General features: G+C 36.6%; 1 protein-coding gene across 1 annotated transcript in view; it reads left to right on the top strand.

The window, feature by feature from the left end:
• The first annotated feature begins 9,061 nt into the window (after window positions 1-9,061).
• Window positions 9,062-19,740, top strand: part of VXN (vexin) — a 29,464-nt gene continuing 18,785 nt past the window's right edge. Inside the window, exons 1-2 of the mRNA XM_074208020.1 lie at window positions 9,062-9,505; window positions 16,348-16,403. Of these exons, the coding sequence (XP_074064121.1) occupies window positions 9,439-9,505; window positions 16,348-16,403 (123 nt within the window). The 5' untranslated portion in view covers window positions 9,062-9,438. The remainder of the gene's footprint in view (window positions 9,506-16,347; window positions 16,404-19,740) is intronic.

The following is a 19,740-nucleotide window of genomic DNA, read 5'->3' as shown; positions in this document are numbered from 1 at the left end:
CTGCTCATGGATAGGTAGAGGTAATATAATAAAAATGACAATTCTACCAAAACTAAACTATCTGTTTAGTGCCCTACCAATCAAAATTCCAAAAATTTACTTTAAAGAGTTAGAAAAAATTGTAAGTAAATTCATATGGAGAAATAAAAAGTCAAGAATTGCCAGGAGCTCAATGAAAAAAAGTGCAAACAAAAGTGGCTTAGCCCTACCTGATCTAAAATTATATTATAAAGCATCAGTCATCAAAACTGTTTGGTATTGGCTAAGAAATAGAGTGGTGGACCAGTGGAATAGACTAAGTGTAAAAGCAGGAGATGATTATAGTAATCTGCTGTTTGATAAACCCAAAGAGTCCGGCCATTGGGAAAAAACCTCCCTCTTTGATAAAAATTGCTGGGATAGTTGGAAGTTAGTATGGAAGAAACTTAGATTAGACCAACATCTCACACCTTTTACCAAGATAAGATCCAAATGGTTACAGGACATAGACATAAAAAACAATACTATAAGCAAATTAGAAGATCAAGGACTAGTCTACCTGTCAGATCTATTGAAAGGGGAACAGTTTATGACTAAGGAAGAGTTGGAGAACATCGCCAAAAACTAATTAGATGATTTCGATTACATTAAATTAAAAAGCTTTTGCACAGATAAAACCAATGTAATCGAGATCAAAAGAAATGTAGTAAATTGGGAAACAATCTTTACAACTAATGATTCTGACAAAGGACTCATTTCTAAAATACACAGAGAACTGAGTCATATTTTTAAAACAAAAAGCCATTCCCCAATTGACAAAGGATATGCAAAGACAATTTACAGATGAGGAGATCAAAGCAATCCATAGCCATATGAAAAAATGCTCTAAATCATTAATTATTAGAGAAATGCAAATTAAAGCTTCTCTGAGGTACCACCTCACACCTCTCAGATTGGCTAGTATGACCAGGAAGGATAATGATCACTGTTGGAAGGGATGTGGGAAATCTGGGACACTATTACACTGTTGGTGGAGCTGTGAACTTATCCAACCCTTCTGGAGAGCTATTTGGAACTATGCCCAAAGGGCAACACAAATGTGCATATCCTTTGACCCAGCAATACCACTACTGGGTCTATAGCCTGAAGAGATGAGGAAAAAGGGTAAAAACATTACTTGTACAAAAATATTTATAGCAGCCCTGTTTGTGGTGGCAAAGAATTGGAAATCAAGTAAATGTCCTTCAATTGGGGAATGGCTTAGCAAACTGTGGTATATGTGTCATGGAATACTATTGTTCTATTAGAAACCAGGAGGGATGGGAATTCAGAGAAGCCTGGAGGGATTTGCATGAACTGATGCTGAGTGAGATGAGCAGAACCAGAAAAACACTGTACACCCTAACAGCTACATGGGAGTGATGTTCAACCATGAAGGACTTGCTCATTCCATCAGTGCAACAATCAGGAACAATTTTGGGCTGTCTGCAAAGGAGAGTAACATCTGTATCCAGATAAGGAGCTGTGGAGTTTGAACAAAATACAAGGACTATTCCCTTTAATTTAGAAAAAAACAGATATCTTATTGTCTGATCTTGTTACCTCTGAGAATTCTCTTCTCTTTAAGGATATGATTTCTCTCTCATCACACCCAATTTGGATCAAGGTACAACATGGAAACAAAGTAAAGACTGACAGAGTGCTATCTGGGGGGGGGGGGGAGGGAAGCAAGATAGGGGGAAAATTTTAAAACTCAAATAATATCTTTAATAAAAATAAATTTAAAAAAAGATCCCATATATTTAATATATAATGTATAATTTGGAGGCTTTGAAAAATAAATTTTGATTCCTTTTTTAAAAAAAAACTTTTTAGCTATATTTTTAAATATATCTTTCACTCTCCATCCCTAAGCCCACCTATAGCTTAAGGTACCAAATACCAACGTTGACTTGGCTTAGAGAAACTTGGCATGGTCTTTATAGGATTTCTTTTCCTCTTAATCCTAAGGGACTCAGCATATAAAGTAAAGTTATCTTCATGCTTATTATATCTTTGCTAATGCTTATCAAGATCACCACCAGGTGAGATAGCAGTGTTCCCATGTTCCAATATCTAAGTGGCATGGTAGATAGAGCACTGAACCTAGAATCAGGAAGACTTGAGTTCAAATTCAGGTTCAAGTGTTTAATAGCTGTGTGATCCAGGGCAAGTCATTAACCTGTTTGCCTCAGTTCCCTCAATTGTAAAAAAAGGGACAATAATAGTACCAATCTCCCTGGGTTGTTGTGAGAATCAAATGAGATAATATTTGTGTAGTACGGTAACACTGAGACTGACACATAACTGCTATAATAAATACCAGTTTTTATTATTACTGTTATTATCCCTTGGAATGAAGTTCCTTGATGCCTTTGGGTCAACATAGCAAATCACATCAGTCACTTGATTTGTTTCTCCAAGGTCATAGAGCTACCAAGAACTTGAGGCTGGATACAAACTCATAACTCCTGACTCCAAGGCCAGGGTTCTCTTCTCTGCCACCTAGCTGCACACCTGCCCCCACTGCCTTTTTAAGAGCTGGTTATTAAACATTTGTCAGCACATCACTAGCCTGCTTATTTCACAGAGATGCTTAACTTACTGTATTTCACAGAATTATTGTGAGATTACAGAATGTCGGAGTTGGAAGGAACTGCAGAATTAGACAATCTCATCCAGACTTATGCCAGACCAAGAATTTCATTTATGATCCCCAATGATCAGTCAGAGCAGAAAGGTGGTTCAGTTGATAGAGTACTGGATTTGCAATCAGGAATACTCATCTTTATGAGTTCAAAATCAACCTCAGACATTTGCTAGCTATATGACCCTGGGCAAATCATGTATCTCTATTTGCCTCAATTTCCTCATCCCTAAAATGAGCTGGAGAAGAAAATGTCAAACCTCTCCAGGGACTCTGCCAAGAAAACCCCAAATGTGGTCAAGAAAAGTCAGTCACAACTGAAATGACAGAATTGCAATGATAAGGCTTCCATCTCTATTTAAAAACCTGTCTTGAAGAGAATAATAATCTATTTGCCTCTCCTCTCATCCATTCTACTTGGGAACACCTTTAATTACTAATAAATCTTAAGTCAAAAACATGATTCTCTAAAACTTCAAGTTATTCATCAAAAATCATTTATTAAACACTCTCTGAGCCAGACACTTGCCTGGAGTTGGAAGACACAAACAAAAAAAATGAAACAGGCCCTGCCATTAAGGAGTTGGGATGGACATCTCTACTTAGATCTCCTACTGATATCTCAGACTCAACATGTCCAAAACTGAAGTCACCATCTTTCACTCTATACCCTCCTCCCAACTTCTCTATTTATTTCTGTTAAGGGCACTACCATCCTTCAAGTCAAATCAATAAGTATTCATTAAGAACAGGGGGATACAAAGAAAGTCAAAACAGCTTATTCTCTTTAAGCAGTTTACAATCTAATGTGAAGGAAACTGCATGAAAGGTGACCAGGAAAGACTTCTTGCAGAATAGGAATTTTAGTTGAAACCTAAAGAATGTCAGGAAGTAGAAATGAAGGTGGAAAGCATTCCAGACATGGGAGACAGTGAAAATGTCACTAGTCGGAGCAGCTAGGTGGTGCAGTGGATAGAGCCCCAGCCCTGGACTCAGGAGGACCTGAGTTCAAATGTGACCCCATATACTTGATACTAATTAGCTGTGTGATCTTGGACAAGTCACTTAACTCATTGTAAAAATCAAAAAAGAAAGAAAGAAAATCTCAATAGTCAAAAGATGGAGTGGCATGTGTGAAAAATAGCAAAGAGGCTGGTGGTATTGGCTTGTAGAGTAAATGGAGGAGAGTAAGTTGATAAGAAGACTGCAAGGGTATGAGGGAAACCAAACTACAGAAAGTGAGAGCAAACGAAGTAGAGGTGCTGATTAAAAACACCTTTTCCAGGAGATTAAGTCATAAAGGGAAAGGGTTATAGGATTATAGTTATCAGGAAAGATAAACTCAAATGGGGGCTCTTTGAAGATAGGGCTATTTGTAGACAATGGGGAAGAAATAAGTTTACAAGGAAAGATTGAAGATTCCTGAGAAAGTAGGGAAGATAGAGAGGGCAATTTACTAAAGTATGTGGAAAGGGATGAAGTCATTTGTGCATTAAAAAAAAGGATTTGAAAGAAGTGTCAACTCTACATGAAAGAATTTCCTTAAAATAGCAAAAAACATCTGAATTATATGAGAATTTGGGAAATGAAGTTTTCTGCATTAGTTTTCAGTTTTTTTCAGGGAAGTATGAAGCAAGATTCTCAGCTGCAAGAAGGAAGAATCATAGGAAGTTTGAGGAGGGATGTAAAGGTTTAAAAAAGTTCCTAGTCAGTGAACTTGGGAATTTATTTAAAAGATCATGTAAAAAGGATGGCCTTGTCACTTGGGAGCCAAGCTGAGATTAAGTAACACAATTCTACCCCATCAATAAGGTTTGGTAATTTTCTCCAGTTTCATTAAGCTGTAGGTTAATAGAAGTTAATATAACAGATGGTGGGAATAATGCAAGATTGAGATTTGGCAGGGAGAGATTAGTGATAAGATTAAAAAGGCAAGGAACTCAAGAGATAAGAATAGTCTAGAGTTGAACTAGTTAACCAAGGATAAGTTTAGGGATGGGAGAGAAGTGTGAGCAGTGAAAGGATGATGACCTAGAAAAGATCTGAGGGGTAAGAGGACTGAGGTCATGGCAAGGTCAAGGAAAAGAATTAGGGGTTGTAAGGTAGAGGGAAAGATGGAATGATAAATGATTATGACCAGATAAAGAAATTTCAGAGTTTATGAACATGGATGTGAATCACTTTTTTGGTGAGGTAAATCAAGGGCATGACTACCTCTGTGTGTGTGTAACTGAGGGGGGATGGAGGAGTAAGTAATGAGAAATAAGTTAAGAGCCTGTGAAGTTAGTGGGTTTGAAGGAGTATTAATAGGCATGTTATAATCATCTGGTATGAGGGCAAACAGTTGAGAAGGAGAAAAAGACCATGAGCCAGGCATTGAGGAAAGAGGAAAAATGTCCCGAAGACTGGTAATAACAACTCCTATAATCTTGATTGATGATAAATATAAATTGAATGAATTTCAAACAAGGAGAGTTGATGGTAGTAGGGAGAGAGCCTGAAAGTGGCAATGGGAACAAGGACTATTCCAACTCCCCTACCCACACACAACAAGGTCAGTAAAAGGGGTGGCCCTAGATGTCATATCACTAGAAAGGAGCTTAGAAGGTATAAGGAGATGAAAGGAGTAAGGAAGAAAAAGGTTTAAGATAAAAGTAAGATTTTTACCTATGAACCACTCATTCCAGAAAACACAGATAGATCTTGAATGGGATGTTGTCGGGAAAAGGGTGTTAGAAGATAATAAGTCATCAGTGTTCAAGGGTATACTAATAAATATTTAACAAGCTATTCTAGAGGGGAGGAAAATGTATGTAGGACATACTTTTTTTTAAAGAAAGATTTTATTTATTTTGAGTTTTACAATTTTTCCCTCTATTTCACTCTAACTTCTTTATTTCTATCTCCTTCCTTTATGCATTTGTCTAATCTGTCCACAATATCTGAAAGGTACTCCTCTCACCTTTCAGGGCTGAGGAAAGGTCCCTAGCACACTCAGTTGTATTTCTTCTGTTTTTTGTTGTTCAGTTGTTTTCTTTTATGTCCAGTTCTCTATGACCACATTTGAGACACTGGAGTAGTTTGCCATTTCTTTCTCCAGCTCATTTTAGAGATGGGGAAATGAGGCAAACAGGGGTAAAGTGACTTGCCCAGGGTCACACAGCTATTAATCATCTGAAGCCATATTTGATCTTACAAAGGTGAATCTTCCTGACTGCAAGCCCAGCACTCTATCCATTGTCCCTACCTTTCCTTCTAATTAGTTTATTAATGATGACTCTTTGGGAATGGATATTCAATTCTATTTCAAATTCCTCTAACTGTGTTATCATCAGCCAATAAGGCTAGCTTGAAAAAATTTGTCATGTGCTTCACTTAAACAGGCACTTATATTTACAGCATCCCCCTGATTTAGTAGTCTACTCAACATGTTAAAAATTGGGGGGGGATTATTCTGACCTAATCTATTCATATATTTAGCAAAAGCTATTTCCAGTTTTTATTCAAGGGCAAAAGTCATTTTCCAATGTATAAGTGGTCAATTCAGAAGAATTTCAAACTACAGTAACTTTGAGAAAGAATGCTCCAAACTACTAATAAAAAGAGAAATGTCTATCAAAATATTGATATAGTTTCACCTCACAAGCAATGAGTTGATAAATATGATAATGTTGAGAATAATGTGAGGATTAATCCATTGCTAATACAGTTATGAATTGGTCTGAACAGCAATTTGGAATTCTGTCAAATGTTTCTCTGATTAGGCCCAGGGATTTCATTATTAAGTTTATACTCCAATGAGATCAATGATTTTAAAAGAAAAGAAAAGACAGATGTTTTTATATAATAAAATATTTATAGTAATTTTTTTTGTAATAACAAACAACCAAAAAATTTGAGAATTTGTCCAAGAATAGATATCACCTTTCTAGTCCTGGTATTAAAGAAGACACTATTTGTCTTTCTCCACTCCTGCAGAACCTTCCCATTCTTGTATGATTTTCAAAGATCACCAAAAGTGACTCAACAATGACATCCATTAATTTTCAGTACTGCAACATTACCTATAAGTCTTCTAATCTTGATAACTTGAATATATTGAGGACAGCTAGTTCCTATCTTATTATCTATCTTTTCATTTATATTTGGTTTCAATTTACTTTTTTCCCATCCTTTCCAGTCATTCTCCCTGATAGATAAAGCAGAAGCAAAAGAAGCGAGTTATCCTCACTTTCTTCTAGAAACCTTATTCCTTCTTTGATCTCCTATTACCCCTAACATCGATAAAATTTCTTTGTTAGCTAGTATGTCTATGAAAATGAAAGCATTATATCAATATAAGGTATGATTTTTGAACTCAATCTTAAACTATTGGGATGAGTAATTATAGACTGTAACAAAGACATATTTGAAAGTGAAGCATAATGTATGTGGAAATGACCTTAACAAAGAACCATTGCCATCTGTGTTGTCCTTGCACCCAAAGAACCATGGAACATGTCCATATGACTTGCTGTTGAACCCTTCCATATATGTTGTTTCCTCCCATTGGAACGGGAATTCCTTGAGAACAGGAATTGTCTTGTTTTTCTATGTTTATCCACAGTGCTTTGAATAAATGTTTCACATCATATAGTATTTAGTTGAGCAACCTATGGATCATTCCAGGATCATAAGATTTAATTAATATTTCCAAGGCCTTCCATGCAGATCAGCACTTTCCTACCTCCTCTATCTTTCCCACTTCCTATTTCTTCAATCCCCTTTCTCAGCCACCCCATGGGTTTAGCAACTCACTGACAACCAGGGGGTACAGTGGATAGAGCACAAAATGTGGTGTCAGGAAGACTCATCAACCTGAATTCAAATCTGGCCTTAAATTCTTAACAGTTGTTTGACCCTGGTTAAGTCACTTAATTCGGTTTCCTCATATTTAAAGTGAACTAGAGAAGGAAATGGCAAACCACTCCACTATTTTTGCTAAGAAAACTCCATACAGGGTCTTGAAGAATAAAATACTATTAAAATGACTGAACAACAACCATCCTAGGTAACATCTAGGTTTTCATTTTGTGCTCTCAGATAAAAATCAATTAATCCACCCCACAAAGGAATTAACTGATAAAGTATTATCTGATAGTGGCTTAATCTTTCCCAAGGCTAGACAAACACTTGGATATATGATTTTCACTTTGTAGGAAATCCGGCCACCACAGATCAGATTACAACCCAACCCTCCTTCCTAGGTCATGTAGTTCTACCTATGTTCTTCTGCAATTATTATAGGAACAAAGCTATGAAAGTAAAGTACTAATGAAAAGAAGAATCCCTAACTACTAGGCTCACTGAGCAGCAGGGAAAATTTTTCCTGCATCACCATCAGCTACTCCCAACAGTCTGTTCACTGGGATGCTGATTTAGGGGACCATTTCCCAGATAGTGTTCCTGAAAGGGCCTCTTGCTAATAATAGATTTAACTAGACTATCTCATATTATAGTGGCTTGTGGGAAAAAATGCCCTGGAAGTATGATCTCCATCAAACACCACACACACACACACACACACACACACACACACACACACACACACACACACACACACACACACACACACACACACACACACACACACTTGATTGAAAGGGTACTGATTTGGAATCTGAAAACTTGAGTTGTAATCCTGTTTCACTTACAGTTGTGTGACCCTAAATTTCCCCCTTGTCAAGTCACACAGCTCTTTCAGTTTCTTCTCCTGTAAAACTTGGATAAAACAGTGCCAACATCACAGGATTATTGTGAGCATCAAATGAAATAACATTTCCGAAACACTTTGCAAACCTTAATGCTAGCTGTTGTTGTGATGGTGGTAGTAATGATGTAAGAGAACAAATACTTTTCAGGCTATCACAGATTCCCTAGATCTGAAGGAAAAGCACATGTACAGGTATGTATGCATATACAGTCAGTTAAAGAGCATTCATTAGACACTATATACTGTAGCATTGTGCTGGTGTATAATATATATTATATATCATATATAGTATAATAAGTTATCCTATAATTTCCCCCTAGAATGGATTGCATACCTAGCAGTCTTTGAGGGTTCATGTGGATGCCAAAAAGTCTAGCTTGCTGAAAATGGAATGTTAGAATACAAAGGCATGAAAATAAAATATTTACAGAAATGATCCCTGTGTTCAACAGAGAAATTTTAACAAAAATCCAGTTAGCATCAAGAATTATTTAATTTTTAGTCCTGCTAACAAAGAAATCTTTTTTTGGTAAAACTGAAAACCTTTGCAAAATCTTAAACTTGAAATAATAAAGGACAATTGCTGATACTGGTACCTAATGGTACTAATGGTACCTATCTGGTGAAATTCCCTAAGTATCTCTCACCTCCTACTCCAACCCCCATCCCCTTGCCACACAAATACAATAGACTAGGTTATTTTACTTTATAGCCACTCACTTTACCAAAGTCTCAGACATATCATACAATAAAAAATGTTCCATCTGAGCTTGGGAGGAAGCTGAAGCCTCCCCTGCTCAGGCAAATGTTTGCAGTAATAGAATTCATAAAAAGACAGATGGGAGTAGAAAATGTTGCAATGAAGAATCTGGAATGAGATGAGATCACAGCATCAGCCTGTCTTTTGTGGACCTGGACAATGATCACAGAGGCAGATTGGATTAGGGAAACCTCTTGACTGGAAGTTCAGAGCAGTCGCCAGATAAAGGACACGCTTCAGGGAGAGACAGGCTGAAATAAAATGCATCAGATTTACAGCTGCAGCGATGAAAATTTAGAAGTTTTCACCACTGTGATTTCATCCAAAGGTGAGTAAAAAAGCTAACCTTATCAAGAGGATCTTGTACATTCTTGTCTTTTCTTAAATACAATGGAAAGATGAGGAAAATAAGATGCTAGATTATTGTTATATTCTCAGGTCCATGATGTCTGATTGTTGGGCTTTTGTTTTTTTCTGGAGGAAATATTTAGGTGTACAGATTCCTTACTGAGAAACAATTCATTAGAAAGCCATTAAGGACTGGTCAGTGTTCTTTGCTCCATTTCATTCATTCACTGAAACTCTAAGGTATTCATTGTTTTAGGAAATAGAGATAAAGATGAAATCCCTAGGGATTTCATCTTTATCTCTATTTCCTAAAACAATGAATTGAATTGAATTTTCTGTTTTTCCCTTAATGAGCTAAGGAGTTAATGAAACAAGATGTAGCTGGTTGAGAAATACAATTTCACAACAATATCCAGGGGAAACATAGTGGAAAAATGCCCCAGTCAATGGGGTATATTTAAAAAAAAAAAAGAGGTCAAAAAAATCTGCTGACCTGTGTACTGCTCATACAAAGTTGCCTATTCCAAAAACACCCAGGGAGGGAAGATAAGGGTGGCCAAATTGTAAAATGTCTGGATCTTTATGGGCTGTCAGGGGATTCTGCTGGCATTCAGTGTCTAGAGAAAGGCTTTTTTGTGACCGCTCAGCAGACTCAGAGAAATTGTCTTATTCCTGGACAATTCTTTTACCTCCTTGAAGGAATAGTCTTTCTTTCCCTCCCTTCAACCTCTATTCTCTCCCTAACCTTTCCTGTATTGGAGTTCAAGCCAGTCACTCATGCATAGCTCCCCGTTTCATTGTTAGTTCCAAGACACTGTGGCTAAATGAAGTGAGTTGTCTTCTGGTATTTCACCCTATCCAGACAATTCTTTCTTCCTCCCTTCCTCCCTTCCTCCCTATCCCGTAGTTGACATTGCCATTGCTTGTGGGGGAAAATCATAGAGATTTATCCTGAAAATTCAGGTAGTGCCAGGGAATGTAACTTTGAGTGATAATTAAGTTTTAATGGTTTAAAACTGCACTAATTCTTTTGGGACACCCTGTGTATTCTAAAATCCAGAACTGAGATTCCATTCTCAGGAGGATGAGATCACTCAGGAGGGGGATGACTTGCCATGCCATCAGGAATTGTCTGCCATTTCCATTTTTGATTTGAAGACTACTTCTGCAATTGTAGTTTGAAGTTGAGTCCCACTTGAATGAAATCCAGGCTCTTCTTCTAAAAAAATCATTTTATATTTAAGGAAACAAATATTTTTTAATTAAGAATGAATGATCCTGGTATATACTAGTCATCATTCTCCTATTTTCTTAACTATATAACTCTACATTGGGAGTTTTAACCAAATTTTGAATCAGGGACCCCTTTGTCAGTCTGATGAAATCTATAGATTCCCTTCTCAGATTCATGTTTTTAAATGTATAAAATGCATAGGATTACCTAGGCAACCAATTATGTTGAAATACAGTTGTGAAAATATTTTTTAATTTTTTAATTCACCTTAATTCAGTTCCAATCTGACACAATTTGTTTGAGTATACTCAAACTTATATACTCACCTACAAGAGTGTATGTATGTATGTATATAGAATGAACCTACAGCTAGCTATACAGTGGAACCATACTAGTTTTGGGGGGCAGGGCTTATGGGTCTGAATCGAGTTTATTCTTTCTTAGTGGTGACCTTGGGAAGGTCACAATCTCCCTGAGCCTCATTTTCCTTATCTATAAGATGAGGGAGTCAGACAATATGACCTCTGGAGTCTCTCCCAGCTCAAATTTATGATCCTAAAAATATTCCTAATAAGACTAGTGGAGGAGCAAACCAAGTAAAGCACATAAGGTACTTTGCCAACCTTAATACAGAACACAGCTGTCCGCCTCATAGGTTTCTATGAAGAAAGGGCTTTGCCAATGGTAAACATCTATGTAAACATAAGTCATTTTTATTCTGAGGCAATTCACTGCAGGGCAAGGACATTCTCTGTATAAGAAAAATTGGACACAAACCCAATAGCAAGTTGTATTTAAAATGGATGGATGTGCACCTATTTGATTTAATCTGTTAGTCCTGTTTTATCTTGGCTTCATCTGAATTAAAGATATCTTAAACTTTCACCTAGGGACAGATTCTCTATATTATACCTACCGAATGGGGACTTATAACAGTAAATTTAATTTACAAGTCCCTAGAAAGGAATTTCAGTTGTGTTTTAAGCAAAATGTTTTTGTCTCTTTATGAAATCCTTTCTCAAGTATTCCATTTGAAATTGGCTTAGAAATCAGTCAGTTAAGTTTTTATTGTATTGGGGGTCTACTACAGCATTAAGGTATATATAGATACTTAAAAATTAATGGGCCCTGCTCTTAAGGAGTTAAGCACCCAGTTGGACCAACACAAACTCATGAAATAACACTTAGCATTAATATAATGCTTTAGAGGTAAGAAAGTGGCACAGTAAATAGAGTTCTGGATCTGGAGTCAAGAAAACTACTCTTTCTGAATTCAAATCTGGCCTTAAGGCTTACTATTGTGTGACCCTGGGCAAGTCATTTAACCCTGTTTGCCTCAGTTTCCTCATCTGTGAAATGAGCTGGAGTTGGAAATGTCAAACCACTCTAATATCTTTATCAAGAAAATGACAAAAGGCAAAAAAGACTGAATATATACAGAGTTGGGGGGTGGTCTTTTAATTTCATACATATTATTTCCTGTCATACTCAGAATAACCCTGTAAAGTAGGTGCTATTATTAACCTCACTTTACAGATGAGAAAACTGAGGTCTAGAGAATAGGTACAAAAACCCAATAAGTATCTGAAGCAAAAATATGAATTCCTGTTTTCCTGTTTCTGGATCCAGCTTGTTATCCATTACACCAACAGCAATCATTAAAGGCTAGTACATACCTACCCAATAGATTTCAGAGAAGAAGGGGACTTGAACAATAGAGAAGTCTGAAGTTGCTCACCCTTTCATTTTCCTTTACTTTATAAAGTAAAGAGGTTGGCCTTGTCTTCTGGGGATCTGAGCTCTAGTTGGACTAGACAGCTTCCTTACAGCTCCAAATCTGTGATCTCATGGTCCAAGTAGGCTTTGTGGAAAAAGTGGGGCTAAATTAATCCTTGAAGGCTGAAGAGGATTTAGATAAGCAAAGATAGAACAAGAAAATGTCATTCTAATCTGAGAGAAAAATAAGAGAGAAGTCCCAGAAGCAGGAGTAAGAATTCCCTGTTTCTGAAACTGTGAAGAGGGTAGTCTAACTAGAGCCAAGAATTGTTGTTTGTCCTTCACTCTCAGAAAGAGGACCAATGACATCAGGAAGGTGATGTCTTGACTTGCAAGTGAATTGGATTTAAGTGAGGCAGAGCAATGCAAAATCATCAGCCTCAGTGTCTCCTGCAGAGTCAACAGAGTCCCATGGCAAGATTCAGATCAGGATGACAGATGAGAGGCCAGGACAGTGGGGGGGGGGGGGGGGGGGGGGACTTTGACCTTTTTTTTTAACTAAAGTCTTTTCCAATTCTCAATTTGTCTGAGGCAACTCTTATTCAGTAAGGAAAGATTTGGTAGGAATTGAGGCAAAATTAGTTCTAGTTTGTCTTCATAAATAATCAACCTGAGAGGGTAAGACCCTCTTAGTTTCTGACCAGAACAGAAACAATTGCTATTTACACTCATTCTGGGTCACCAAAACCCAAAAGATGAGTAAGTGAGGCCTGGGCCAGAGTCTATTATTGAGCAATCAGTAAAAGTCAGAGTGATTTGAGTTTAAAGGCATAGTCAAATACCTCCTTTTTTTTTTGTAAGGCAAACAGGGTTAGTGGCTTGCCCAAGGCCACACAGCTAAGTAATTATTAAGTGTCTGAGATCGGATTTGAACCCAGGTACTCCTGACTCCAGGGCTGGTGCTTTATCCACTATGCCACCTAGCCACCCCAAGTACCTCCTTTTGAATTCCAAAGGACTACATCAAAGATAGAGCAAAGGAAGACTATTTACCAAATGGGAAAGAGAGAGAGATGAATTACATATATTTAAGGGAAGAAATGCTACCCCTGGAAACCACAACACAGGTAACACAGATGTCCTGTGTTAGAGTTGAATCTGCTGTTGGTGGCCTACATGACCTTGTTTGTATAAGGGGTAAGACATTCCTCTTCCTTTAGAGTTACAGAAGCTCTGTGCCCTAGACTCTCCTAAACAGTTTCATTTTAAATATTCTATTTAAGAAGCACAAATATTCTATGTATTTCATTATCCTAATAAACTTTTGATGAAATACCTCCAAAGTTCTAAGGTTTTAGTGAGTAGTAACTGATAGCTGTTCTCAGCAATACAATGCTCCAAGACAATCCCCAAAGGACTCATGATGAAGCATGCTAACCTTCTCCAGGGAAAGAACTGATGTCTGAATACAGATTGGAACATGCTATTTTTCCTTTCCTCTCTTCCTCCCTCCCTCCCTCCCTTCCTTCCTTCCATTCTTCCTTTTTCCCCCTCTGGCACAGCTTTGGGGCCCAGGTGATAAGGGACCTCTTTATCTTCAGTGTATAGACCTGAGCTCAACATGCTATGTGTGTGTACCTGTAGGAAAATCAGCAATAAGACAAAGTTACTTATATGTCCCAATTTGGAGCTCTGGAAATATTATTACCATTCCCTTTACAAACCTGAAGTTGATTGTCTGTTGGGTGATTAGACCCAGCAACTAATTGATCCTCCCCTCCCCTCTCTAAGGGAAGAACAAGACAGACATTCAATGTTTCACCTTTAACTTCTGACCCATCTACAGAGGTTCATTTGGACCCTAGTCTAGTGGCTCTAAGATCACCAACAAGTCACTTAACCTCTCTTTCTCCTCTCCTTCAAAGATCAATCTTGAACTTCTTTTCTCCCAGAAAAGGTGTTTGGAAAAATCAATGTCTTGTTGCTTTAAAGTGCTTTGAATTCATGCCTAGGTCAGGGCAGCTTTGTCTGTACACTAGGTTCCCTGAGGGGATCTTAAGAAGGGAAAACCTGCAGTCTCAAACACAAAGCAAACAAAAAAAGAAACCTCTAGTTCTGCCAAGAAACAAAAGTCAAAATGTTTTTTTCCTGAGGTGAGACAAGATCAGATTTCTTTCTCTTTTTTTCATTTTTTATTTATTTAAGTCAATAGGGTTAAGTGACTTGACCAAGGTCACACAGCTAGGCAATTACTAGATGTCTGAGGTCACATTTGAACTGACTCCGGGGCCCATGCTCTATCAACTGCACCACTAAGCTGCCCCTAGATCAGGTTTATTTCAAGACAAACTGGATAACAGCATTTAAATGATTCATAAAGGGCAAGTTTTTCAAAACTAAAAAATTAAAATTTAAAAAATTAATGGGGATAAGGTGAAGGATGGATTGAAAGCTAGAACAGACTGAGCTGCCAAAGGAAACTAAGAGTTGTTACATTTCTTTGACCAATATCACCTCCTTCTCCCTTGCTTCTTCCATAAGAGAGAGAAGAGGTACCCAAGTGGCTAAATGTATAAAGAATATGACTTGGAATAAGAAAAACCTGAGTTTCAATCCTCCCTCAGACACATACTAGCTATGAAGTCACTTCACCTGAGTTTCAAGTCAGTTATCTGTAAAATGGAGATATATATTATCCACTTCATAGGGGTTCTGAGAATTGAATGAGTTTATATGTGCAAATTCTAGCTATTCCTAAGAGACATGGCACAGTTTTGGCAGACTTTGGTGGCTTCATTAGCCTACATTTTTTTTTAGGTTTTTGCAAGGCAATGGAGTTAAGTGGCTTGCCCAAGGCCACACAGCTAGGTAATTATTAAGTGTCTGAGGCCGGATTTGAACTCAGGTATACTCCTGACACCAGGACCGGGGCTCTGTCCACTATGCCACCTAGCCACCCTTCATTAGCCTACATTGAGGGGAATGGGGCACTGGAAAGATTTCTGGATCTAATTCAGATGATGAGGGGTTTGGTTTAGATGACTTCTAATATCCCATCCAATTCTAAATGTAATAAAGATCTTCATAAGGGAGCCCATAATTTATGTGTTTCCTCCATCCTCCCCCAGCCCATTCACTGAAGTATAGGATATAAAGTGCAGGTAACATAGTAAAGAAAGTGTTAAGGGATAATAGGAGGGTTACTTCATCAAGTGGGAAAAGATAAACTCAGCTGATCATAGGGTCCTATGTTCAAAACCTTCAATTATACCAATCTGAGATCCTATGACCCCCAAAGTTAACAAATATGTTAGGTTTATTAATATATTTGTGTTTTTTTGTCAATGGCCTGAAAAAAAGAAGAAAACCTAGACACAGAAGGGACACCACAGTGAAATATTTTGACAGGAAGAATTCAAGAATTCCCAGAATCAGTAAAATTGAATTTTTTCCTTGGACCATTTTAGTTGACATTACTCCAGGTCAAGACTGTGGTTGTTGTTGATTATTCTGTTGCAATTTGTAACCATTTCTATCTTCCAAAAACCAGTCCTGTACTCTGTCCTAGCCTAACAATGCCACCTAGTCATATAAACATATTTTTGCCTACCATTACAGTGTTTGTTCTACAGTCATGATCTACATCATTGCCAACACAATGGAAACCTTTTTTTTCCATCTTCAAAGCTTCCCTCATGAACTGACATGAACTGACTTTTCCTGCCTTCACTTTCCCAGATTTTTCTTTCCCTCTTCCCAGGTCCAACATCAAGAATTCAATAGAAAGAGATTCCAAAGCAAAACGGTATTCAAGATACACTAGATATAATCCTGTGCTTTCTCTAATGAGTTTTCTTTAACTCATTTTTCAGTGTCCAGTCCAGCCAGAAGAAAAGTCAAAATCTCACAACATCTTTTGACCAAAAGCGTAAGAAAATTTCATCCTTTATTCTCTTGTACTTGATCTCCATTATCTAAAAAGTATATCTAGGGGATAAGATTGGGTTTTAGTTTACTGAAGGGTTCTTGGTTGCACAGCAAAGGATTAAATTTTCCTGATGTTTCTTAAAAAAACTAAAGGTCACACTTTAGAAGAATTATATGCCTGGTATTCAGGAAGTCATAAGGGAAGTGATAAAAATCGTTAATGGTGAGGGAAAAGGTTGAATTGTGGATAATTTACTGTCTGAGGAAATGTTACAGAAGACCTTTCCCTTTTATTGAAGTGTCTAACTTTAATGAAAGTTCCTTTCATCAAAAAGTTTTCTATTACTCTGGATTTGAATTAGTCAAAAGTAATTCATGACTACAGAAAGTTGAAATCAGGAATCACCCATATTATCATTACTTTAAGCAAACTATTCCTTTCTCTATTTCTGTGTCTCTGTCTATAAAATCATGCCAATTTACCTTACAAAGACTGTGGTTGTTGTTGATTATTCTGTTGCAATTTGTAACCATTTCCATCTTGCAAATAGCTTTTAAAATGTAAAACACTAAGGGTGAAAGACTGAAAAGTTAGGATATTGTATGTATCAATATTAACTTAATTAAATATGTTATTGTAAAGCAAATTTAATTAGGTATTAATTAGTGTTTTTTATAATAAGGGACTTTTTTTTTTTTTGGTAAGACAATGGGGTTAAGTGACTTGTCCAAAGTCACATAGCTAGGTAATTATTAAGTGTTCAAGTTGGATTTGAATTCAAGTCCTCTTGATCCCAGGGCTAATGCTCTATCCATTGCACCAATAAATCACTTCTTACAAAATGTAAAAGACTTAGCTGTGTGGCCTTGGGCAAGCCACTTAACCCCACTTGCCTTGCAAAAATCCTAAAAAAAAAAATGTAAAGGACTAAATCATAATACCTTCTAAATAACTAAAAAGAGTTTAGAACATGAAAGCATTCTTAATATGACTAAGATTTACAATTCTTTCTTCCTTAAAAATTTGCTTTTTAAAAAGGATATACAGGGTATTGCAAAAGTCTTATACAGTTTCAAGTCTTAATAACTTTAAACTGCTCTTTTTGGTACAACAATATAATTAAAGCTCACTCTTTCCTGCACAAAATTGTTTTCCTGAAGCCTACCCTATTAGTCTCCAAGCTCCATGAAAGCAAGACCTGTCTTGTATCTTATTTTTTCCCCTAGTTTTTAGCACACATGTTAGGTACTTAATAAATGTTTATTAACTGCCTACTGACAAAGAAAAATTTTTGTATTCTGATATTCATTCTTCCCTCAATTTTCTCTTGGACAAGGTCTATTGGCTTTTGCGGGTGATATTCTCTATCTCTTATTTTATTTCCTAAATTTAGATACTTAGAGAAGGCCCTGGAATAAAGTTAGAAGATCTGTGTTCCAGGCTCTAAAACTTAGTAGCTATATTGAAGTGGCTACTTAACCTTGGTGCAGTTAGGTGGTGCAATGGGGTACTGCACCAGCCCTGGAATCAGGAGAACCTGCATTCAGAGTCATCTGCAGGCAATTCTGATTGCTATCTGGCCACTGGACCCAGATAGCTCCAGAGAAGAAAGTGAGGCTGGTTACTTAGCACGGCTCCCCTCACTCAAATTCACTTTATGTGACTGAGATGGAATCACCTTCCTGACGTCATAATCTTCTTGAAACAAATAATAACTAGTGTTAGATAGACAGATGGATGGATATACAGATGATAGATAGGCAAATAGACAGACAGATCTGGGCAAGTCACCCTGGCTTTCACTTCCTTCACTTATAAGATGGGGGATATTAGTACTTTGTGTATCTATCCTATAGTCTTATGGAACAAAAAATGCCTTATAATTAAAAGCTGTTATCAGAACTATTAGAGATCACATAAGTTAGAGGTTATTTCTATGTTTAGAAAATTTATTGTGGTTTTGCTCCAGTGCAAGGTCTTCCCTAGCCCTTGCATTTTAATTTTGATCTCTGAATCAGATGATTGAAAAGAATCTAAGAAATCATTTAGCCCAGTGAAACCCAATATTTTTGAATATGAGGAACCCTTTTTAACACTAAAAAAAGTTTTCAGCATTCTACCTAATAGTAGCAATGGATATTATTAGTATCCATTAATTGGGACAAGCAACTCCTATTAAATTAGAAATACTGTCAGATTAAGTTGTATTTTATTTATCACAATTTTATCTACATACATTTGAAAAGTACTAACACATGTACAAGGCATATTACTTGCTGTCTACAGAATAGATGTTTGTTTATTATATTTCATTATTTAATGCCACTACACAACCTCCTTCAATAACTTAACATGACATGGAAGTGCCCCCTGATTCTTGAAGCTACACAAGTAAAGTACAAACTCTGACAGGTCTTATCATGCTGGAAAGATTTCATATATGGTAAAATACTGACTCTGTCTAATTCCTGAGAGCAAATCGAGCTAAGTACAGAGAGTCCTATCATCAATCAACTAGAATGGCAACATAGGAAACAAATTGAAATACAACATGACCCTCACTCTGGGACCATCTGTGCAGTAACAATGACTCTGGTAGAAAAGGAAACAGAGGATACTAATAATCACATAAGTTTTAAAACACATGCAGATACTAACTTAACCACTTACACAATAAATGTAACATCTTGCCCAGTAACTAAAGAGTGACCAAACTAGTAAAGCAACTAAATGATATCAATCTTGACATTCTATAAATGAAACTAGTAGACAAAAGGAAATTGCATCCAAATGGAAAAATAACTCATTCTCCTTGGAGAGGCAAATAAAGGGGTTAATAGAGTTGAGGTTATTGTACATGAAAGACAACAAGAAACATACAATTTAGTTATTTAATTATCTAATATTGTTGTTTTCAAGAAAAATATTTTAAGAAGATTATCATGAAGATAATTGAAACTCATGCTCCAATATATATTATGATGAAGAGATACAAAAGTTTTAGGAATGACCAGATCAATCCTGCAAATTAAGTCAATATATATTTTAATACTCAGGAACTTCAATGCAATAGCAAAGATAGGAGAAAATGATTTAAAATACATTTACATATATAGTTCAGAGCTATTATATTATTAAATTAAAGTTGAATAAGGATTCTTGAGGTCAAGGACATTTTTGCTTCTTATTTGTATCCCAAGTGCTAATCACAGGATCTAAAAGAGTAAGCACTTAATAAATGTTTATTGATTGATTATCAGGAATATATTCTTCAAAAATATAACTGAAAAATCTGGAATTGGTTAGCACTGAATAAAAAAACAAATTGAAATGAATT

Source organism: Macrotis lagotis, chromosome X (genome assembly GCF_037893015.1).
Source record: "Macrotis lagotis isolate mMagLag1 chromosome X, bilby.v1.9.chrom.fasta, whole genome shotgun sequence".
Taxonomy (NCBI): Eukaryota; Metazoa; Chordata; class Mammalia; order Peramelemorphia; family Peramelidae; genus Macrotis; species Macrotis lagotis.
This window is presented reverse-complemented; position numbering and strand designations above follow the sequence as displayed.